At 46.2% G+C, this 23,961-nt stretch overlaps 1 protein-coding gene across 1 annotated transcript in view; it reads left to right on the top strand.

Annotated features, from left to right (window-relative positions):
- The window catches only part of LOC139237909 (complement C3-like), a 179,440-nt gene that overhangs the window by 101,992 nt on the left and 53,487 nt on the right, over window positions 1–23,961 (top strand). The window contains exons 23-28 of the mRNA XM_070867201.1: window positions 4,301–4,387; window positions 6,517–6,720; window positions 17,131–17,206; window positions 17,724–17,883; window positions 20,358–20,453; window positions 21,240–21,390. Coding sequence (XP_070723302.1) covers window positions 4,301–4,387; window positions 6,517–6,720; window positions 17,131–17,206; window positions 17,724–17,883; window positions 20,358–20,453; window positions 21,240–21,390 — 774 coding nt within the window. The remainder of the gene's footprint in view (window positions 1–4,300; window positions 4,388–6,516; window positions 6,721–17,130; window positions 17,207–17,723; window positions 17,884–20,357; window positions 20,454–21,239; window positions 21,391–23,961) is intronic.

Here is a 23,961-nt window from a genome sequence, read left to right as displayed (position 1 = left end):
GGGGAGGGTGATGTCATGTATCTTACATTATTATATATAACTGTATCCCAGCATGCTATACATGACTGTAATAAGATATGAACTGTAACCACCAGCATACCTTACCACCAGGGGTGCACTTACAAGAGACAGGTATATAAGCACAGGTCTCAGGCAAGTGCAGCGTTCCAGAGCTGTGAAATAAAAGGTACAGGTCCAGAGTGACCTTGACTTCACTACATGCCTCGTGTGAATCTGTACTGAGGGGACAGGACTTTACAAGTGTTAAAATCGAAGCGAGCACAATGGGTGATGTGTGAGCAAGACTTGGTGGGAATAAGGATATGGAAATTAGAGCTTTGGATGAGCTCAAGTTTATGGAGGGTGCAAGGTGGGAGGCTGGCCAGGAGAGCATTGCAGTAGTTGAGTCTAGAGACAACAAAGGGTTTCAGCAGCAGATGCGTTGAGGCAGGGGCGGAGACAGATGATGTTATCGAGGTAAAAGTAGATAGTCTTGGTGATAAAGAGGATATGGGATCGGAAGCTTAGCTCAGGGTTAAATAGGATGCCAAGGTTGTGAATAGTCTGGTTCAGGCTCAGACAGTGGCCAGTGAGAGGGATGGAATTGGCAGCAGATAAGATTAAAATACAGCTTTGTTTCCCTCGCAAGAAGATAAATATCATGAATTAAACCAAGATGACACTTACCGTTATATACCCCTGCTCTTCTAATATAAGGGGTAAGTGTAATTTCATGGTCTCGTGCTCCCAATGGGGGAGTAATGCTCGTTGGAAGCACATCTCAGAAACTCAGGTGCACAGAAAATCAAGAAAAAGCACACACAGTGCATGTCTGTATGTGCTCCCAATGGGCAAGGCTCCCCAACTGGGAATGCAAAGTTAGAAAATTACCCCTTATGCTCCCATATTGGGATGAATTAGCTTCTTCTAGAAGCATAAAACTTTTTTTTGCACGAAGCTAGCAGCAGATTTCGAGTAGCTTGCCAGGTTGTCTGGAATGCTGTATTTACTCTGAGAATAAGTATTTTTAATGGAATAATCTTATACTTGTATAATACCCAGACTTAATTTCAAAGTAAACTGCCATAAACTTTTCATATTTATCTATAGTGCGGTGTTGTTCAGTCGGTGTTCTGAGATCTTGCCTCATCTTCCTTGGCCCCTTTCATGCTACTTTTGTGTGTGCCAGGAAACGTTTTCTCAGAGCAATAAAAAAATTACTCTCAGGATTCAAGTGGTTGGAGAGGTCCTTTAACTCCCTGAATAAACTCAAAAGTGATTAAAATTTCCATTTCAGCTGGAGGATTCCAAATAATGTAAAAATATTGGATTGATATTTTCTGCCAGTGAAGCTGCCATTTTATACTTTTCACCAAACAATAATGGGCCTGAAATTCCAATTAGGATGTACAATTGAGGCACCTTTTTCCTTGGTTAGCAAGGTGGAGCAGAATCCATTCCATCTGGTTTCCTGCCTCGAAATTGATTTCCTCCTTGCCCCCTCCTCCCACTGTCGAGATTTCAAATGTGATTTGGCCTTCACCATGATTTGCCTGCTAACTCACCATCTGCCTCATTATAATATATGGTAATAACGGTTAGCTGCCCCGAAATAGCTGGTTTTATGCTCGCATTGATTTGGGGTAGCTTATAATGAGAAATAAAGTGCTCAGCCATTGCCACGATTAACTGAGACAGGTGCAACTGAGGATTATTTGAGCCTGAGATTGTTAAAAGTTTGAGAAGTTATTACTGTAGCTGGGAGAGACTTGTTTCGCGGTTGCGGGGTGGGGGAGAGAATTTGACCTTCACAGCCTTGGGCTTGTTTGTGACTGCTTCTGGAAGTGTAAGACCATTGGCAGATTTTGACCCCCTTAACGCCACCCACAGTGAGGATTTGTTGAGAATAATTATTCCCTCTGGATATACATTTTTAAGCCATTATCATGGAGGAAAGGAGAGTTAGGTTGCATTTAAGTAGGATGCACCCCACCAGATATTGCTCACCCCAAAGAATTAACAGGCAACACAGGTCTGATGAGGAGCTGAGTGAGAAGATGTGTATTAGAGAAGTGCGCTTCACCAAAGATGGAGTAGTTGAGTGGTGCATGAGGACCTGCAGCAACAGACATCTGCCCGCACTGCTCTGTCTGTAACTGTAGAATGGGGTTTATTTCAATCGGCCACGGGGATTATATACCAGCAGCTAGGGCATGCATTCATTAGATAACTGATGTGTTTTATAAGAGAGCTGAGGAATTCATCACCGAGGACATCACATCATATCAAGGCAGCAGCGAGAAGCAATTATCCAGTTTTGAGGTTGCTGGCTTTCCAAGGTTCAGGGTCCATTACCCCATCATCCTTTCACCTGAGCTCAGGCTGATTGGATGAAATTCTTTTCTTTTCTGGCTGTAATGATTTTTAAATGAAATGGATTAATGGCCTACTCCTACTCCTATTTCTTATGTTCTTATCTTGTGTTCTTATAATCATAATGGCTGTTGGCTACAGTACAAAACTAACCACAATTTGGACCAAATGGGTAATCATTTGAAAGAAAGAATGAAAGAAAGACCGACTTGGATTTATACAGCGCCTTTCACGACCACTGGACGTCCCAGAGCACAATGAAGCACTTTTTGGAGTGTTGCCACTGTTGTAATGTAGGAAAGGCAGCAGCCAATTTGTGCACAGCAAGTTCCCACAAACAGCAATATGATAATGACCAGATCATTTGTTTTTTTGTTATGTTGATCGAGGGATAAATATTGGCCCCAGGACACTAAGACTAACTCCCCTGCTTTTCTTCGAAATAGTGCTGTGGGATCTTATTATGTCCGCCTGAGAGAGCAGATAGGGCTTCGTCTCATCCAAAAGACAACACCTCCAACAGTGCAGCACTCCCTCAGTACAGCACTGTGAGCATCAGCCTAGATTTTTTTTTGTGTTCACATCACTGGTGTTGGACTTGAACCCCCAACCTTCTAAGGCAGATGCCAGTGTGCTACCCACTGAGCCACAGCTGACATTTGTAATCTGAGGCTGGCTAGACAGTCTAACTGCTTGGAAGAGGTGCTTTGCTGTTATTGAACGAGGAGCATTGTTGGGGCACAGTAAAGGGATTCTCTGAATCTGGTGCGCCTGGGATTAGTAAAGGAGGAATGGGTTTGTTAATCAACAATAACATCCCTTACCTTGAGTACAAATAATTTCGTAAAATAAATAATGGGAAGACGAGTGGTTTGAGCTTTAATTTGGTGCCTTAATAGTGTTGCAGCGCACACTCCCGTAGTGTAATGTGAAAAATGAGAAAGAAAGCAAAACAGCAATTTGAACAGGTTTATGGCAGAAAGAAATAATTACATAAAATTTACAGAAAGAGAGCATTTGGCCCAACTGGTAGTCTAGCTGGTGTTTATGCTCCACACGAGCCTCCTCCCACCCACCTTCATCTAACTCTATCAACATTACCTTCTGTACTTTTCTCCCTCATGTATTTATCTAGCTGTTCCTTAAATGCTGCTGCTAACCTATCTGTCTCAACTTGCCTTGTTTCAGCGAGTTCGAAATTCTAACCATTCTCTTGAGTAAAGACGTTTCTCCTGAATTCCTTACTGGTGACTGTCTTATATTTATGGCCCCTAGTTTTGGAGCCCCACAAGTGAAAACAGCTTGTCTATGTCTACCATAAGAAACCTCTAACAGGTCACTCATCAACCTCTTTTCTAGAGAAAAGAGCCCCAGCCTGTTCAATCTTTCCTGATAGGTAAGCTCTCAGTTCTGGTATCATCCTTGTAAATTTTTTTTGCACCTGCTCCAGTGTCTCCAGTATATACTTTTTGTAATATGGAGACCAGAGCTGTTCACAGTACTCCTAAGTGCAGTCTAATCAAAGTTCTATACAAGTTTAACATAACTTCTCTGCTATCAATTCTATCCCTCTACCAAAATTTAAGCAAAATAAGGCAAGCTGTTTAATATTACGAATCATTTCTCACTCTTACTAATTTGTACTACAGAGTGAAAATTGGGACGTGGATTGAAAGTTCAGTCAGCTTGAGGTTACCATAATAGAGTTATTTAAGAATCTTGGTGGTTCCTTCTTCATTGGTGGAACATTGGGTGGAATTAAAATACTGGAACTCCAGGAGTGTTGAGTAACTTGGGTACAGAGAAGACAACCGAGGTGATTTAAAAAGACAAACCCAAACCAATGCTTGTTGAGAAAATAAGTAAAGGATTTTTATGAAAAGAGTTTTAAAAATATATAAATCAATATATTCTTTCCTCAATTTAGGTGAAGAACAAGTGATTAATGTTAATGTCAAAGTCCCAGATGACATGGTTCCACGTACAGAACCATTGACATTCATCAGTGTTCAAGGTATGTTGATTGTGGTGATAGACTATAGTCCAAATAGATCAAGGCAATTTTCTTGTAGAAACTGAAGGGACAAACACATTGGGCTGGATTTTCCGCTTGTTGCCTCTGTTTTCGCCCTGGAAGGATGGCAATGGCGGCAGTAAGCTCTTGTGGGCTTCCAGCGTCCCGCCAGGGTTTTCGGAGCCGGTTTCGGCGGGAACCACCCGGAAGAGGCGAGCTGGTGTGCAATGCCCCTGGTTGCGACACCGGCTCGATTTTTGGATCCAGCCTGATATGTAGAGCGCCGTCACAGGCGGTCCAAGCTGTAGTGGCTGCAGAGACATAAATAATGTCCACCTCAGTTAAGTATGATTGTTTTGAGTTTTAGTTTTTGCGATTTATGTTGTGGTGGTGTGAGTTACTTGTTGGGAATGTTTTTGGTGGCTTTTTTGTCACGCTTTTTTCCCCTAGGCCTCTGAGAGCGCTCCCAGGCTGTTTAGCTTGGGATTTTCGCTTGCTCAGCCGGCCTAGTGCCCTAAGAGAGGTGTAAACACCTCCCTTAGCGCCCCACCCCACATTTGGGGCCCAGCTGTCCAATTTTGCTGACTGAGGCACAAACTGTTCCCGGGCAGTATCAGGACCACCCTGTTGCCATCACCACCCCAAAATGAACAAATCCAAAAATCCAGCCCGTTGCTAGATTGTGCATATTTGGAGTATTCAAGATAGCAGAACATGAGCTTTCCATCTTTACAATAATAATTTACTCTGGATTTTGACGCTTGAACAAAGATTGAAAATTGAGGGGAAATTTATGAGCTGCCTTGCCTCCCTGCTGAGTAATAATTATCACCCTTCGAAAACAAATGGTACAACCATGACCGTGTTTTTCCTTTATTTTTACTGGTTGGAATGTGGATCTGGGAACTGCACTTGGCTTTTTTTCTCTTCTCAGTGGTGACTTCCCTTGATAGATTTGCTTCTCAATGTAAGAAGTTTTTTTTAAAAAATTGTATGCTTGTTATTTTTTTCCAAGATGTGGGGATTATTTTCAAAGTGACTTTTCAAAGCATTCTTTCCAAGAGAATGAAAGAAATCAAAGATTTGTGGTTGTGAATGAGAGGCATTGCCTTTTGAGATTCAAAGGGCTCAATTTTTCCCAAAGCATTTTTTTGGAGTACTTGAAGAGTTACGCCCGATTTTTTGGGGCCCAAGTACGCCAAAAAAATATATTCTAAAGTTTCCCTGTTGGATTTCTTCATTTTGGCCTGGCGTAACCCGACCTTTAGCTTTGGGGTTGGAGTCTTGATCTGCGTCAAAAAGATCAGGCTGCTATGGTAACCAGGGACACAGTGCGAGCTGAGGCTGAAAAGTGAAGCATACAGCCAGCTCCCAACACATTAAAAAAATTGAAAAACACATAGCAGCCACTTACCTCCAACTCACCCACCTGTTCAATTCTCCGATCTCCCTCTCTCTCTCTCTCTCTCTCTGTATCTGGCTGAAGGGCTTGCCAGTGCGTACTCCTGCCCCTAGCCCTGGCCAAAGGGCATGCCGGTTCGCTCCCCTGCCCCTAGCCCAGGCCGAGTGGCCTCCCGTCCGCTTCCCTGCCCCTAGCCCAGTCCAAGTGGTCTCCTCCCAGTCCACGCAGCTAACTACACCCGAAAGGCTTCCCACCACCCCCTCTCCCTCCCCCCACCTCTCTTTTCCTCCCCCACTCTCTCTCTCCCTCTCTCTTACCTTTCCTGCTGCTGCTGTCCGGCATCTGCTGCACTTACCTTTGCCAATTTCCTTACCTGTGCCGATTACTTTAACTCTCTGCAAAGGTTTTCTGGAGAGGCCACATACGCTGGCTTAAGTAAAAATTGAGTAACTATTAGCTGGCCAAAGTTGCCGAAATGGCCAGAATTGGCGTCGGTGGCTGGTGAAAAAAATTTTACCTAAAAAAACGTAACTGAGTTACGCTGATGCAAATTAATTGGGGACACTGGGGATTTTTAAGTTAGGCCAGAAAAAGCAGCCTGCTCCAAAATAAACGGTGCAAATACTGGGGAAAATTGAGCCCAAAGTGTTATAATTCTATCGACTAACCCTGACTTTTTAAAAATATTTGGCAGAATACTTATAAATGTATTTTGTTAACAAAACAGGAGAACTTTTTGCTGAAACTATTGAAAATTCTATTGATGGAGCGAAACTGAAACATCTAATTAGAATTCCTACTGGCTGTGGAGAACAGAACATGGCTTCAATGACCCCAGGTGTGATTGTCACACACTACCTCGACAAAACCCAGCAATGGGACAAGGTGGGAGTGGAGCGCAGAGCTCATTCATTGAAGAACATTCAACAAGGTAAATACCACTATTTTTATATATAAGTGTTAAGAAATGGAGCATCATATTTTGGAAATTGAACTGTATACGTTGATGCATATTGTGCCTAAGCATAACCACTGATGGTATAACATAAGTCAGGTTCAGGTTTGAGTGCTGATACAAAATTATAGATTGCAACAACGTGATACTGTAAATTCATATTGTATCCTTTCCTTATATTTTAATGCAGAGATTCCAAAATAGTTTTTCGCTGAGTCGCCCCACTCCTAATCTGAGATTGATGTCCCTTTTTAAAAAAAGAAACAGCAGGGCTGAAATTCCCCTGTTCTGCGCCTCTCATTATGTCTCCGGGGGCATTACTGGGGCACGAAAGTGTTTTCGTCCGGGGTGTGGGGGCACTACCGTCTCCTGTGAAATTGTGTGGGAGTTAGCGGAGGCGCGAACACGGTAGCGCTACGCCCCTTCCGGCAGCACCCCGGCTGCTGCGCCTCCGGCGATGATATCATCGGCGTGTGCGGCGATCCCTTTTTGCCCTGCAGCGGAAACTGGCTAGCACCTCTAGCGGTCACCACAGTCAATGCCCGTGCTGGCCTCGGAGGTCGCGAACTGGGCTTGTGACCCATCCTGAGGCGAACCTTAAAGAGGAACTGCGTTGCACTGCACGCCGCCATCTTAGTTTTTTCCCGACTCACCGGTCGGGCTGATTGCCATTTCTTTCTCAGGATCCGGCCGCCATTGTGCAGCCCAGCACTCTGACTCGGTGCCGGGGTGCGGCCATAAAACCCCTTAGCTGGGTGCTCCACTGGAGGCCTCCAAATGGCCTACAGAGTTCACAGCGGCCCTCCCCTTTAACGGAAGGGGCGGGGTGTTGCAACGAACAGCGTTACACAGGCAGGCCATGTAATTGCCACCGAACCCACCATGAAAGGAAATGGAGTTTCGACATTGCGCTCCACTTCCTGTGGGAGGCAGTAACCGCAATTCAGCGGCTGGGCAGGACTTCCGTGCTGAGCGCAGGAAGTCCCACCCCCCTCACTTACTGTCCCCAAAAAGAAGACGGCAGAGTTCAATCCTACTAGTTTTTTAAAAAGTTGAGAAATAATTGAGAGAAGTTCAAAATGCCATGCGATTGAGTAGAATAGGGGGAAGTAAATGTCTTGTTGGGGACAATGACATCAAAGGTGGAGGCGAATGAGTGGGCGGGGAAATCGGCAGCAGCTGGAGGTATTGTGGTGAATACAGGGCCAATAGTTAGGTAGTTGGAAGTTCGAAAGCACGTTTGTAAATAAGGTGGTGAAAAGTCCTTTTTTTCCAGTTATGGTCTTGGATGCAGAAGGAAGTGGGTTTAGAATGGGATATGGGTGGTGAGGGATACAGTGGCGGCCAGACGTGATCTTATCAATGATGGAGGCCATTGAGGCCACGAGAGATGGCAAGGTCAGAGGGGTGGCTGTGAATATGGGTGGGGGAGTTTATATGGAGGGAGAGATTTAGAAAGGACAGAAGGGCTGTGAATTCAGAGGCAGTCAAAGGGAGCCGAGATGGAGATTGATGTCATCGATGATGATCCGTAGCTCCGTGCAGAGGATGGGCAAGGAAAGGGGGGGAGAATATCATTGGGAGGAACCTCAAGAGTGAGGTTTTGGACTCAGGGTGATGGACAACAAGGTTTTTAAATTCGAGGCAAGATGGAACAAGTTGAGGTGCTCAGTGGTGCTGTAGGAGTATTGGGAGAGATGAGGGGTGATTTCATGATACGGGCCACACTGCCACCATGGTGGTTTGAATGGGGCAGATGGTGGAAAGCATAGCTCGGCAAGGAGGAGGCTTCAGTAATGGGCAAGCTGTCTCATGTGAGCCAAGTTTCCATCAAAGTTAAAATCTCACTGCAATCTATCTGCACTAAAGTTGTGATGGCAACAACCTTGTTTGTGAATAAAGGTAACTATTGGGAAGAAATGAAGAGTGGGTGGTGATTGTTGATCTGCTCATGGGGTCCCAAAGCAACACTGATGAGTGCCAATGTTTGGCAAGGTTAGCCTCAGTAGGTGCATTGGGGCTATCCTTGCAGGCTAGCAGGACAAAAGAATGGGGCATTTAAGGCTGCTCCTTATAAGGAGGCAGCAACAGTGTCTTGCAAAACTTTTTGGAGATTGTGAAGAAAGGCACTGAGTGTAGATCTGTGCTTGGTCAAAGCGAGACTCACACTGGGACAGCTGTAAGACATTATGAAATAGAGCAGTAGTGTGCATTGGGATAGGAATTGGAGGGCAATGTAGCTGCGGGAGGAAACATGAAAGTTGGCTTGACTGGTTAACAGGTAGGAGAGGGGACAGGAGAGAAGGTAGGAGAGGGGATAAGAGAGAAGGTAGGAGAGGGGACAGGAGAGAAGGTAGGAGAGGGGATAGGAGAGAAGGTAGGAGAGGGGACAGGAGAGAAGGTAGGAGAGGGGATAAGAGAGAAGGTAGGAGAGGGGACAGGAGAGAAGGTAGGAGAGGGGATAGGAGAGAAGGTAGGAGAGGGGACAGGAGAGAAGGTAGGAGAGGGGATAGGAGAGAAGGTAGGAGAGGGGACAGGAGAGAAGGATCTGAGAGGGGAAAGAGGAAACAAATCGATTGATGAAATAGGCTTCGATGAGGAACACCAGCCAAAATGCACATGCGAATGGACACTGGGAACAAAGAATTTGAGGGGTTGAAACTTGGTACTGCCGTTTCACCGCCAGGTGTTAGGTGCAGCCTCAAACTGCCAAATTCAGTTTTTACGGCCAAAGATGAGAGAGCAGCGCTAAAAAGTGACGTTGCACACTCATCCTCGGACGGGAGCTCAGGAGGCCGACTGAATTTCCCCATTGGGAGGCTGCTAGCTGGAAAACGGGAAGGCAAGTGAAAAAAGAAAAAACCCTCAAACTTCCCTGACCGACACACAAATTTCCCCACTGATACAATGAATGACAAGATGATGAAATAAAGAAAGAAAAAAACTTACCTTGATCTCTGGGCGAATACGCCCGAGCACCGTGATGTTCCCCCCACGTTTCCCAGGCTGTACGGACACCTTACCGTTAGGTCCGTACAAATCAAATATCGCGGGAGCGGCACAAGGTGGGGTTACACAATGGATGATGTCATGACTTGGGTGGCATTAGAAGGCGCAGCGTTACCTCTTGGCGCCTCTACCAAAGAGCCTACCGAATTTCTCTGGAGCTGTGGATGCCACTTGACACCGACTGTAGATCTTTGCTGCCAGTTAGCAATGCTAATGGGTGGCGTTATTAAGGGAATTTCGACCCCTAAAAGTCCAAAGTTAATATTACGGTCATAATAAAGGATGAAACTTGAGTACTGTATGCAATGAGTAAGTGTGACCTTAGCTCTTTTAATTGAACTACAGAGTGTTGGTACAGCGTGGGAGGCCTGCTTATATACTGTGCTCCCAAGGGATGCTGGGATCCCTTGGGACTCAAACAGGTAGGCCCTCTGGTGGTGGGGTGATACAGGTTGCCAAGGGATAAATACATAACATCACTCCCTCATAAAGTCAACAGTACACTTATTTACAGGGTGAGACGATCTGGGGCTTTTCACTCCCTTGTCGATCATCTAGCTACAAATGCAGGTGTGGGTGAGTTGGTTGGTTCTTCAGTGGGCTGCTGGGCAGCTGGCCTTGACGGGCTGCTGGGGATGGTGAGTTTAGCTTCGTGGTCAACCGTGATGTCAGTTGCCACTTGTGTGTGTGTTGGAGGGTCGAAGTTGGTGGTGTCGTCTTCGGGTTGTTCGTAGCTTTTAGTGAACTGTAATTTGGTTTGGTCCAAATGATTTCTGCACATTAGTTCATTGGCCAATTTGACCTGAACTACCCTACTCCCTTCTTTGGCTATGACTGTGCCAGCAAGCCATTTGGGACCTTTCTATAATTGAGTACAAACACAGGGTCATTGACCTCAATATCGCGTGACAAGTTTGCAGCGATCATGGTACATGCTTTGTTGATGCCTCCTGCCCTCGACATGATCATGGAGATCAGGGTGGAAAAGAGAGAGCCTTGTTTTGAGCGCCCTTTTCATGAGCAGCTTGACTGGGGGAAACTGGTGAGCGAGTGGGGTCTGGTGTGGCAGCTGAGTAGGACTCGGGACAGCCGAGTCTGCAGGGAGCCTTCCGACATGTGTTTCAAGCTTTGCTTGATGGTTTGAACTGCCCGTTCTGCCTGGCTGTTGGATGCGGGTTTGAACGGGGCAGACGTGATGTGTTTGATCCTGTTGTGGATCATGAATTCCTTGAATTCAGCACTGGTGAAACACAGCCCATTTTCGCTGACAAGGACATCAGGCAGGCCGTGTATGGCAAACATGGCTCGTAGGCTTTCGATGGTGGCGGTGGACATGCTTATAGACATTATTACACATTCAATCCATTTTGAATAATCATCCACAACAACCAAGAACATTTTGCCTAGAAATGAGCCCGCAAAGTCAACGTGGATCCTAGACCATGGTTTGGAGGGCCACGACCACAAACTTAGCGGTGCCTCTCTGGGTGCATTGCTCAATTGAGAGCAAGTGTTGCACTGGCGCACGCATGACTCTAAATCTGAGTCAATGCCGGGCCACCACACATGGGATCTGGCTATGGCTTTCATCATTACTATTCCTGGGTGGGTGCTGTGTAGGTCACGTATGAATGTTTCTCTGCCTTTCTTGGGCAACACCACGCGATTACCCCACAAAAGGCAGTCCGCCTGTAAGGACATTTTGCCTTTGCACCTGTGGAACGGCTTAATCTCTTCCTGCATCACCGCTGGGATGCTGGACCAGCTCCCATGGAGGACACAGTTTTTTTACCAGGGACAGTAAAGGATCCTGGCTGGTCTAGGTCCTGATCTGACGGGCCGTAACGGGTGGCTTTTCGTTTTCGAATGCATCTATCACCATGAGCAAGTCTGCAGGCTATGCCATTTCCACCCCGGTGATGGGCAATGGTAGCGACTAAGAGCATCAGCATAGTTCTCTGTGGCGGGTTACATAGTTGTACGCCGACAGCGTGAACGCCCACCTTTGGATGCGGGCAGAGGCATTGGTGTTAATCCCTTTGCTCTCTGAGAATAGCGATATGAGCAGCTTATGGTCAGTTTCTAGCTCAAACTTGAGACCAAACAAATACTGGTGCATTTTTTTCACCCCGTAAATGCACGCCAGAGCTTCTTTTTCAATCATGCTGTAGGCCCTTTTGGCCTTGGACAGACTCCTGGACGCATAGGCGACCGGTTGCCAAATTCCCGATTCGTTAGCCTGTTGCAACACACACCCGACCCCATATGACGACGCATCGCAAGCTAGCACTAATCGTTTACATGGGTTATACAGAACAAGCCGTTTGTTTGAACATAACAGATTTCTGGCTTTCTCAAAATCAGCCTCTTGTGAATTCCCCCATACCCAGTCGTCTCCCTTGCGCAGTAGCACTTGTAGGGGTTCTAGCAAGGTGCTTAACCCGGGTAGGAAATTACAAAAATAGTTGAGGAGTCACGTTCTGTGGTCTTGGCGCATTCTTGATGGCCTCAGTCTTGGCATCGGTGGGTCTGATGCCGTCTGCTGCGGTTCTTCTTCCCAAGAACTCGACCTCTGGCAGCAGGAAAACACACTTCGAGCATTACAACCTGAGTTCCACGCAATCTAGCCGACTTAGAACTTCTTCCAGATTCTTCAAGTGTTCGATGGTGTCCTGACCTGTGATCAGTATGTCGTCCTGGAAAACCACGGTGCGTGGAACCAACTTTAGCAGGCTCTCCATGTTGAATTGGAAAATTGCCGCGGCCGAACGAATCCCAAACAGGCATCTGTTATAGATGAACAGAGCTTTGTGCGTGTTGATGCAGGTGAGGCCTTTCGAAGATTCCTCCAGCTCCTGAGTCATGTCGGCTGAGGCCAGGTCCAACTTGGTGAATGTCTTTCCTGCAGCCAAGGTCGCAAATAGGTAATCTGCCTTGGGTAGCGGGTACTGGTCCTATAGCGAAAAACGGTTAATCGTTACTTTATAGTCCCCACAAATTCTGACCGTGCCGTCACCTTTGAGTACCGGGACAATCGGACTGGCCCACTCGTTGAATTCCACCGGCGCGGTGATGCCTTCTCGCTGCAGCCTGTCCAGCTCAATTTCCACTTTGTCACACATCATATACGGTACCGTCCGTGCCTTATGGTGGATGGGTCGTGTACCGGGAACCAAGTGGATCTGCACCTTCGCCCCCGAGAAACTTCCAATGCCTGGTTCAAACAACAATGGGAATCTGCTCAGAGCCTGGGCATGTGAGGCGTCGTCGACAGACGAAAGTGCTCGGATGTCGTCCCAGTTCCAGCGGATTTTTCCCAAATATTACAGTTACTGTCTGAGGTTCTGCAGTGGATGAAGTCGACTTGCAGAGTCAACTTGGAGCATCCGAGAATCAGTACACAGGTTTGGACAGTGTGAAGAGGGAATAGATCTAGGAACGATTCGATGGGCCTTGATATTGCACTTTTTTTTCCTCTGTTGGGGATTGTTTGTGATTTGTCAGTATTTCTGTTTTATTTAGGCCGGAATTTTCTCCAGGGAGGTGGATTGGGGATGGAGCCTCCGAGGCAGGTCTGAATCCTGGGAGGTCAGGTTTCCCGCAGACCCTGCCGACTTCAATGGCACGCCTGGTTTGCATGTAAGGTCTCGGATTCCCGCCCGCGCCAGCCAGAGTTAGAGGATGGCTGACTGGACGGGAAGGCCCCAGTTGCTGAGAGGGAGCAAGGGGTCGGTCGTGGCGTGGGGGTGTGCAGTTGGAGATCGGGGCTGGGGGATCGCGGGAGCGGTCTGGAATTGGCTGACTGGGGGATCGGGGGAGGGCAGGATTGGGGATATGGGAGGGCTAGAGGAACAGTAGGGGGTCAGGGATTGGTGAGGGGAGGAGTGTTGAGGATCATGGGGGGTGGGTGGGGTCAGCCGGAGATTGGCGGGGGTTCGAGAGTATCGGGCCGGCCACCGGAAGTTTGTGCCCGGCCTCAGCATCATTGGTTAGGTGGGCGGGGAGGCCTCATGGTAGGATTTGGAAGCCTAGTGGAGGGGTCTCCAATCGTGGAACACTGGATCCAGGAGGTAGGTATAAAGCCACTTACCTCCTGGATGCAGCAGTCCCAACAGGGTTCACGAATTGTGTGAAACCCGTCTTTCATGTATGTAACACCACTGTATTACTGTACACACTTGACCTTGATGCACACCTTGACCACAAGAGGTGCACTTGTGGGAGACTGCCTCATACCTGGGCACCCAGATATATAAAGGGAGGTCCCACGCAGGGTTGGGTTGTCTTATTTCTGTAAATAAAGAGTTAAGATATGTGTGTGACCTTGTCCCCAGGATGTGCCTCGTGTGGTTTCATACAAAAGAGTAAGGACTTTACAGTGGCGACGAGAAATGGGAATTCATGAGCCACGAGAATGGCCACCGGTAGCACAGAAGAATGGTACTGTGTTGGGGAAGATTGGGATGGTTTTGTTGAGAGGCTTCAGCAGAGTTTTGTTACGAAGGAATGGCCGGGGGATGCTGCTGCTGACAAGCGCAAGGCTCACCTCTTGACCAACTGCGGACCAAAGACTTACGCGCTCATGAAGGACTTACTAGCACCCGAAAAGCCAGCGGACAAAACCTTTGAGGAGCTCAGCAAGTTAATCGGGGAGTACCTCAAACCGGCGAGCAGCGTACACATGGCCCGACACAGATTCTACACCCACAGGCGTCGTGAAGGACAGAGCATACCAGACAGAGCATAGCGGACCGTCTATGTTTGGCCAGCCTCTGTAACTTCACAGACGCTTGTAGGGGGTAGATGCTGAGGGTCTTCTTTATCGAGGGCATCGGTCATGTGGGAATTTTCCGTAAATTAATTGAGACCAAGGATTTGACCTTGGAAGCTGCGGCGTTGATGGCTCAAACTTTCATGGCTGGGGAGGAAGAGACGAAAACGATATACGCAATTCTGCCCCCAATACGGCTGTGGATCAGGGAATCAATATTATTAATGCGACTCAGCGCCCTGCAGGCAGGCAAGGATATGACATGGTTGTGAAAGAAGCGCTTGCATGTGTCTATTGTATGAAAAAAATGCATCAGTACCTCTTTGGTAGGAAGTTTGAATTAGAGACGGACCACAAGCCATTAATGTCCCTGTTGTCAGACAGTAAGGCTTTCAATGCCAATGCATCAGCTTGCATACAGCGATAGGCTGTCACGCTGGCTGCTTATGACTACACAATTCAACACCGGCCCGGCACCAAAAATTGCGCAGACGCAACCACTGAGGGGGCAGCGGAGGAAAGCGCTGAGATGGTCATGGCTGTCGATGCCTTTGACAGCACAGGCTCCCCCATCACAGCCCGCCAGATCAAAACCTGGACAAATAGAGATCTCCTCCTCTCCCTGATTAAGAAATGTGTTGTGACTGGGGATTGGGCGCCCGCACACGGAGCATGCCCTGAGGGGGTCAGACCCTTCCACAGACGGATGGATGAGCTCTCCATCCAGGCCGACTGCCTATTATGGGGCAGCCGGGTAGTTATGCCCCAGAAGGGCAGGGAGGCATTCATCAGGGAACTCCGCAGCGAGCACCCAGGCATCGTGCTGATGGACGCCATTGCCCGGTCACACATTTGGTGGCCTGGAATTAATTCAGACCTGGAACACTGTGTTTGCAGGTGCACGACGTATGCTCAGCTGGGTAATGCCCCCAGGGAGGCCCCGCTCAGCCCGTGGCCCTGGCCCACCAGGCCATGATCACGCATTCATGTAGACTACGCAGGCTCGTTCATGGGAAAGATGTTTCTCATCGTGGTGGACGCGTATTCGAAATGGATTGAGTGCATCATTTTGAATTCATGCATGACATCCACCACCGTAGAAAGCCTACGTGCGATCTTCGCAACCCATGGCTTGCCGGACATCATGTTAAGTGATAATGGCCCATGTTTCACAAGCTACGAATTCCGGGAGTTCATGTCGGGTAATGGCATCAACCACGTCAGGATAGCGGCGTTCAAGCCGGCCTCCAATGGCGGTCCAGATCATTAAGCAAGGTATGCTCAGGATTCAAGGACCCTCCCTACAATGCCGCCTATCGCGCCTCCTGCTGGCCTATAGATCCCGACCGCACTCGCTCACGAGGGTCCCGCCCACAGAGTTACTAATGAAATGGACACTCAAAACTCGGTTGTCCCTCATTCATCCAGTTCTGAACGACATTGTTGAGGGCAAGTGCCAGTCCCAAAACGAGTACCATGACCGCAATTCAAGGGGGAGATGTATAGAAATAAATTATCCCGTATTCGTCCTCAATCACTCCATGGGGTCCAAATGGCTTGAGGGTACTGTAATTGACAAAGAGGGAAATAGGGTCATTGTGGTAAAACTCAATAATGGTCAGATATGCCGCAAGCATCTGGACCAAGTAAAAAGAAGGTTCAGCATCGACACGGAGGAACCTGAAGAAGACCACGAGTTGGAACTCACACCACCGCCAGTGAACAAGCAACAAGAGCAATCAGCAGAATGCACAATCCCTGCGGTCAGCCCGGACAGGCCAGAATCACCATAGGTGACAGACACTCACGTTAGTGTCCAACAACCAGAGCTCCACTGCGGCACTCCACGAGGGAGCGTAGACCACCTCAAAGACTAAACCTATGGTCCCAATAAGACTTTGGGGGGGGAGGTAATGTCATGTGTATAACACCACTGTATTACTGTACACACTTGACCTTGATGCACACCTTGACCACAAGAGGTGCACTTGTGGGAGACTGCCCCATACCTGGGCACTCAGGTATATAAAGGGAGGTCCCACGCAGGGTTGGGTTGTCTTAGTGCTGTAAATAAAGAGTTAAGATCTGTGTGTGACCTTGTCCCCAAGATGTGCCTCGTGTGGTTTCATACTATAGAGTAAGGACTTTACACCGTCCACATACAGTTAAATTCAAAATAGTGTTAAAAAAAATTGGCTTACGGCCTCATTACTTAAATTGACGTACCGTCCCCTGGGAGTGGGCTGGTCACCCACGACACCCCGTTAAAACCACAAGTTGGCAGGTTGGAGGTGGGATCAGGTCGGGAATCCCATTTTTAACACTTTAACTGCCCCACACTCCAAACCCACCCGTTTTTTAGTGAACAATTCTGCCCTTAAGGTCTGATCCGTGGCTTTCTGTGTTTTCAGGTTTTTCCATTTTCTATGATTCCACCCCTCAATATATCTTATAGAATATTGCTTCTGTGAACCGTATTGAATATTTTACTACTTTAAAGGTGTTATATAAATACAAGTTGCTGTTGTTGCCTCTTTTGTGTTTTTGTTTCAGATGTCCAGAATTTGTAGTTTTTTGTTTTGTTATTAGTTTTGTTTTCCACTCAGGTTATACTCAGGAACTGGCATATCGCAAGTCGGATGGCTCTTATGCAGCATTCATAGGCCGAGATTCGAGCACATGGTATGTTACAATTGAATTTCAAATGTTTCCTTTCTCCTTCTGGGAATTTTGTATTGACATAGATTATAGAATTTTGCTTCTGTGAAGCGCCTTGGAATGCTTTACTATGTTAAAGGTGCTATACAAATACACGTTGTTGTTTCTTCTGTCTTGCTGTCAAAAGTGTCATAATGTATTACTACCATAACCAGATCTACAAAATCCATTAAAATCTCCCATGCTGATTATGAAGAAGGATTCTTCATTGAGACATATCTATCTGCTATGAACCATTCATTTCAGCCAAAATTCTGATGTCCATTAAAAACCTGATTTGCATCAAATAATATTTATTTGGATTCCAAAGTCTATGTATATTGAATCATTAATCAGAGTGGTGTTGATGAGGTTTCAGTGTAAAAGGTTTGTTTATTTTAATTACTGTTAATTTTAATATATTATCACACCAGAAAATCTGTTTTCTTTCACAATCTGTCTTTATAGAAAATTAATTTATATTGCATTTCCTTTATTATAGGTTGACCGCGTATGTGGTGAAGGTGTTTGCAATGTCGTATAGCTTGATCTCAGTTGAATCAAATGTTCTTTGTGGAGCTGCAAAGTGGCTGATATTAAATAAACAGAAACCTGATGGACACTTCCAAGAAGATGCTCCAGTAATTCATGGAGAGATGACTGTACGCAAAATGTTTCTTTTTACTCTCTTTCCAAATAGTTTTATAAAAAAATAAACAATCGAATCATAGAATAGAAACATAGAATCATAGAAAATAGGTGCAGGAGGAGGCCATTCGGCCCTTCGAGCCTGCACCACCATTCGATATGATCATGGCTGACCATTCACCTCAGTACCCCTTTCCCACTTTCTCTCCATACCCCTCGATCCCTTTAGCCGTAAGGGCCACATCTAACTCCCTCTTGAATATATCCAATGAACTGGCATCAACGACTCTCTGCGGCAGGGAATTCCACAGGTTAACAACTCTCTGAATGAAGAAGTTTCTCCTCATCTCAGTGCTAAATGGCTTACCCCTTATTCTAAGACTGTGTCCCCTGGTTCCCCAACATCGGGAACATTCTTCCCGCATCTAACCTGTCCAGTCCCGTCAGAATCTTATACGTTTCTATGAGATCCCCTCTCATCTTTCTAAACTCCAGTGTATAAAGGCCCAGTTGATCTAGTCTCTCCTCATATGTCAGTCCAGAATGATGCAGTGCAGGCGGACATTCAGTCAATTGAGCCTGTGTTGGCTCCTTGAAAGAGCTATAAAGTTAGTCACACTCTCCTGCGCATTCCCCATAGCCCAGCACATTTTTCCCCATCAAGTATTTTTCCAATCCCCTTATGAAAGTTACTATTGAATCTGGTTCCACCACGCTTTCAAGCAATGCATTCAAGATCACCACAACTCGTGTAAAAAAAAAAATCCTTGCCGCCTGTGGGTCTTTGCGAATTATCTTAAATCTGTGTCTTTCTGCCGCTGGAAACATTTTCTTCTTATTTACTCTATCAAAACTCTTCAAAATTTGAACACCTCTATTAAATGTTACCGTAACATTCTCTTTTATCCTTTTCTTTACCTTGAAATGCTTCCAAGGCCTTGTCCCACTCGACCTCCTTCAGCCTGCTTTCACCCCTTCTGTAATTTCCTCTCCTCTGCTCTCCACCATTGGTGGGTGCTCTTTCAGCCATGTGCCTCTGTACCTTGGTCCCTAAATACCTCTGCTTTCAAAACCCTTTTTGTAATATTTCTCTTCCCATTTCCAAATTCCATATCCGTGTTCTTCAATCCTGCTCGGTGTCCATTTTATGCTCCTCCATATTGTAAAGCATTCAACAATATCTTTCTAATGTCAGGAACTCTATATAACTGCACGTTGTTGGGAAACGTGTTACTTCTCGGGGGTAAAATTGCCATGCGCTGGGTTTGGGGCCCATAATTTGGATTATCTGATTTTTTTTTTTATCGCCCGGCAGCAGCACGAAGCAACCCTGGAAGTGGGCACTTGAAGTTTCTAAAATGATGCTTGGGCTCTCGAGTGGGAGGGAGGCACGAGCGGGTGCGGAGAGTCAGGACCGCACTGATTACAGCGCGATGTGGACATACCGCGTCGCACTGACATGTCGCAACGTCTCTCCCCCTCTCTTAAAGGGGAGGGACTATGCGAAGCCTCGGGCCAGCTCCCTGGTGCCCACTGGGCCACTAGGAAGGGTTTCAGATGGGTCAGTGGCCCAGTACCCAAGAGGAGGTACCAGGCTGCCTGTTGGTGGCCGGCCCGGTCGAATCAGTGGCTGCCATTGTTGGGCCGCCTACAGAGTCAGCCGACAATTAAACTAAGATGGTGGCTGTGGCGCTGGGCCTTCCCCTTTAAGGGAGGCTGCAGCTCCCCAGTCACCGACAGCATCGTGTCCCGTGAAGCTGTCTGTTGCCTCGCCGGCTGTGCTCCCACGGGAAAATTTCCCTCAAAGGGCTCGAGGGGGATGGCGCAGAGCGATAAGGGGTTAGCACGCTCGGCGATGTCATCATGGTCCTGTGCACCGCCATGTGGGGCAGCAACTACGGGGTGCGGCTATAAGCCTTTTTCACTCGTGGCATCTCGGGGGCAATTCCGGCCGGGTCGCTTGCGTCGCCTGCCCCCAGGCACAAACCACTTATCGTCCTGTTAGTGCCAGCCGAAGGTGCCAACACTGTGCAAAGGGACTATTTTGGCCCCTTAATATTTTAACAGCACATTCAAAATCCAGCAAAGCAGGTGATGTCAAAATGTAATTTTCCCCAAATGATGATTTTTGCTTTCAAAATTCTGATCTGAATTGGATTTCACAACACCTATGATGTTCCAAAATGAACACTTTGTTTCCTCAGATGAATTTGAGGTTTTAGATTTTTAAAATGATGCATATAATTTGAGGGACTTTACTGATGACCCTAACTTACTAAAATCTCATCTTTGGTTTAAGATAAGTCTATCTTAATTGTAGGATCTTTCTTCAGGCCATTGATTCTTTTCAATGTCTTTGCTAAACGATGAACTCCAGCAATGAAATCAAGAGTTTAATTATCTTGCTATTTGCTTTAAGGCACAATGTGGTAAATGTGGCTGAATTAAATGATTCATAGTTTTTTCTTTGTATGTTAATTTCCTTTAGGGAGGGGTCCTTGGATCTGAAAGTGATGCTTCACTGACTGCATTTGTGCTCATCGCACTGATTGAAGCTAAAACTGTTTGCAGCCCTTTCATAACAGTAAAGTATTTCCATTTTTTAATGTAAGATGTCTGATGGATAAATTATACATACTGAATACGGCGATTTTTGGTTTAGATGATTTTCCTGAATTTACCTCCAATTTTCGACCTGTCTCTCCTGAAAGAACTGCCACTGCCATGAATCAGCATATGGGACCTCGCCTAAGTGGCCATTATTCAACGTGTGTACTCTGGAAATGAATGATGACAGGATACCTGACTAAAAGGCATCATTGCCAAGCCTGATCTTGTCTTCCGCCTGGTAGACCTAGACACTTGGGGAATGGGAGGTATTTTAACCTAACTTGCTGAGGCGAGGGAGATTGGTGCCTAGAGGTAGATTAGAAGGTGCTGGTGGAAGAGGGAGGCGCAGCAATTGGTCTGGGAAGAATGGCAGCCCATGTTCGTTAAATCTAGGGTCGGGTGGAGCACTCCTACAATATGTGCAATGCTGCTCTAAGACTTGGAGTACCCAGTGTGTGCAATATTGGTGATATGGACATCGCTGGTGACCCTTAATTTGCCTTACTTGCCATTGCCTCTTAAGCATAACAAAGGCATAACCTGCAGATTATCTTTAAACATTGCACTGCAAAAAATGTCATGTCTCGGGTCCTTTCAGTCTCATTTTATTAAGTAGAGACAAACAGCAAAAAAAGACAACTGATTTTATACATATAAAATATTGCTGCTGTGAATACATGTTTAACACACCAGTTGGTAACACTTGATGAAATGTCATTCTACAGACTTTTGATTTAAATATGCTTTTATTAATTTCCAGCTTTATGAAAACAGTATCAAAAAAGCAGGAGATTTTTTGGATAATCACATTGGTAACCTGAAGAGAACGTACTCCGTGGCAATAACAGCCTATGCACTATCACTGTTGAATAACAACAAATTGGACATTCTGATGAAATTTGCTTCACCAGGTAAGTCTAATTAGTTGTTGTGTGCACATTTTTCTGTTTGCTTTCAGAATTTTCCTGCTCATATTCTGTCCGTCTCTGTACATTCAAGGAATCTCGCATGATGAGCGAGAGAAATATTTATAGTTAATCAAAACTAAGGCTGCGCCATAGAAACATAAAAATCTGCAGCGCAGAAGGAGGCTATTTCGGCTCATCGTGTCCCAGACGGCTGACAAAGAGCCACATGGCCCTCAGTCAGCAGACCTGAAGGAAGCATATAAATCTATGAACAAGGCCGGAAAGGTAAGCATCTAGCCTAACCAGTCCGTCTGACACAACTGCGATACCCCATGCATCGCAACATTTTACACTCCACCCCAACTGGAGCCATGTGATCTCCTGGGAGAGGCAAAAAAAAGATAAAAACCCAGGCCAATTGGGGAAAGAAATCTGGGAAAATTCCTGTCTGACCCATCCAGGCAATCAAAACTAGTCAAGATGTTCACTCTGGCTGTATTCGATTCCCTAAAATACTTACCATCATATCTGCACCAGCCAACAAGAAGTTATTCAGTCTAATCCTTGCAGGTTACGACACTTCAAGTGCCCATCCAAGCACTTTTAAATGTGGTGAGGGTTTCTGCCTCTACCACCCTTCCAAGCAGTGAGTTCCAGACCCCCACAACCCCCTGCGTGAAGAAGCTTTCCCTCAAATCCCCTCTAAACCTTCCACCAACCACTTTAAAACTATGCCCCCTTTTAATTGACCCCTCCATCAAGGGAAATAGGCCCTTGCTATCCACTATATCCAAGCCCCTCAAAATTTTATATAGCTCAATGAGGTCTCCTCTCAGCCTCCTTTGTTCCAAGGAGAACAAACCCAGCCTATCCAATCTGCCCTCATAGCTAAGATTCTCCAGGCAGCATCCTCGTAAATCTTCTCTGCATCCTCTCCAGTGCAATCACATCCTTCCTATAATACGGTGACAAGAACTGCACGCAGTACTCCAGCTGTGGTCTAACCAAAGTATTATACAATTTAAGCATAACCTCCCTACTCTTGTATTCCATGTCTCGGACAATAAAGACAAGCATTCTGTATGCCTTCTTAACCACCTTATCCACCTGGCCTGCTACTTTCAGGGATCTGTGGACAAGCACTCCAAGGTCCCTTTGTTCATCTACCCTTCTAAGTGGACTACCATTTAATGTGCATGCCCTTTGCTAATTAGCCCTCCCCAAGTGCATTACCTCACACTTCTCCGAATTAAATTCCATTTGCCAATGTTCTGCCCACTTAACTCGTAGATTGATATCCTCCTGCTGTCCATGACTTTCCTCTTCATTATCAACCAATTTTAGTGTCATCTGCAAACTTCTTAATCATACCCCCTATATTCAAATCTAGATCATTGATGTATACCACAAAAAGCAAGGGACCCAGTACTGAGCCCTGTGGAACTCCACTAGAAACATCCCCTTCCTGTCACAAAAACATTCATCAACCATTACCCTTGGCTTCCTACCCCTAAGCCAATTTTGAATCTAACTTGCCACTTTGTCCTGGATCTTATGGGCTTTTACCTTCGTGACCGTCTGCCATGTGGGACATGTTTGGTTTAATCCTGAAAGCAGAACTCCGGGCAGTTTGAAAATTCTGAATTCACCCCTGGAGCAGTAAACATTTTCCCCTTACCTAACCAGCGATAAAATATTAAGAGGGCTGAAATTGGTTTATGTCAGCAGCGTGAAACGGGCTCATCGCGAAACAGCAGCCCGTTTTACGCCGCGCTTGATTTTCTTTTTCATTAAAGTCAGAACCAATTGGCTATGAGCATGTTTGGGGCTACTGCTGAAGACCAATTTCAGCCCCATCTGTTTAATTTTCATGCAGCATTGTTTGCTGTACACCCAGCACAAGGACGCCCGATGAACCATGGCTCGATGGCCTGTCGCCTGGCGTCTCCCACCTGATGGGCTCAGGCCGAGAGGGGAGAGACCGGTTGAAGACAGGATGGCAAATCTTTTTAGAACCCCTCCAGGATGTCAGTAGCCAGTAGTCTCAATCTCGGATATTCCATATGCGGGTGCAAGTCTGAGAGGCCTGCAATTGTGCATAATCTTCTTGCCGATGTTCTGTTCTGCTGGGGAGCGGGTGGGAGGGGAATTGTCCCTGGGCTATGCTAATGACCTGGAATACGACATTTCGGCACGCATTGACCTAAACAGGTGCAGCACTCTTTGGGTGCGGGGAAGGGAGGCTGAAGAATTGGCCTTCATTGTTCATTATTTTGAAATATAGCTCAGCAGAAATCTTGAGTGTGGTGGAAGAACATTTCAGTGAGGAAATTCTTCATGTTGCTTTTGTGTCTGAGGGTATTGACCAGAGGAAATTCTTTCAGGAATATTTAATTTTAAAATGAATACGTGAAGCTATAATTACTATTTACCATTCATTGTCCAACAAATTGTTTGTTCCTAATTTTGCAAAAGATTCAAAAACAAGAGGACCATTGATTTTTTTTTCTGGTCTCTATCCCTTGGTCAAAAGGAAGTGAGAATAAACCAGGAGCATGTTCTGTATGAATTCTG

The sequence above is a fragment of the Pristiophorus japonicus genome, chromosome 24 (assembly GCF_044704955.1).
Source record: "Pristiophorus japonicus isolate sPriJap1 chromosome 24, sPriJap1.hap1, whole genome shotgun sequence".
NCBI classification, from domain to species: Eukaryota; Metazoa; Chordata; class Chondrichthyes; family Pristiophoridae; genus Pristiophorus; species Pristiophorus japonicus.
The sequence above is the reverse complement of the archived record's forward strand: the minus strand, read 5'-3'. Positions and strand labels throughout refer to the sequence as shown.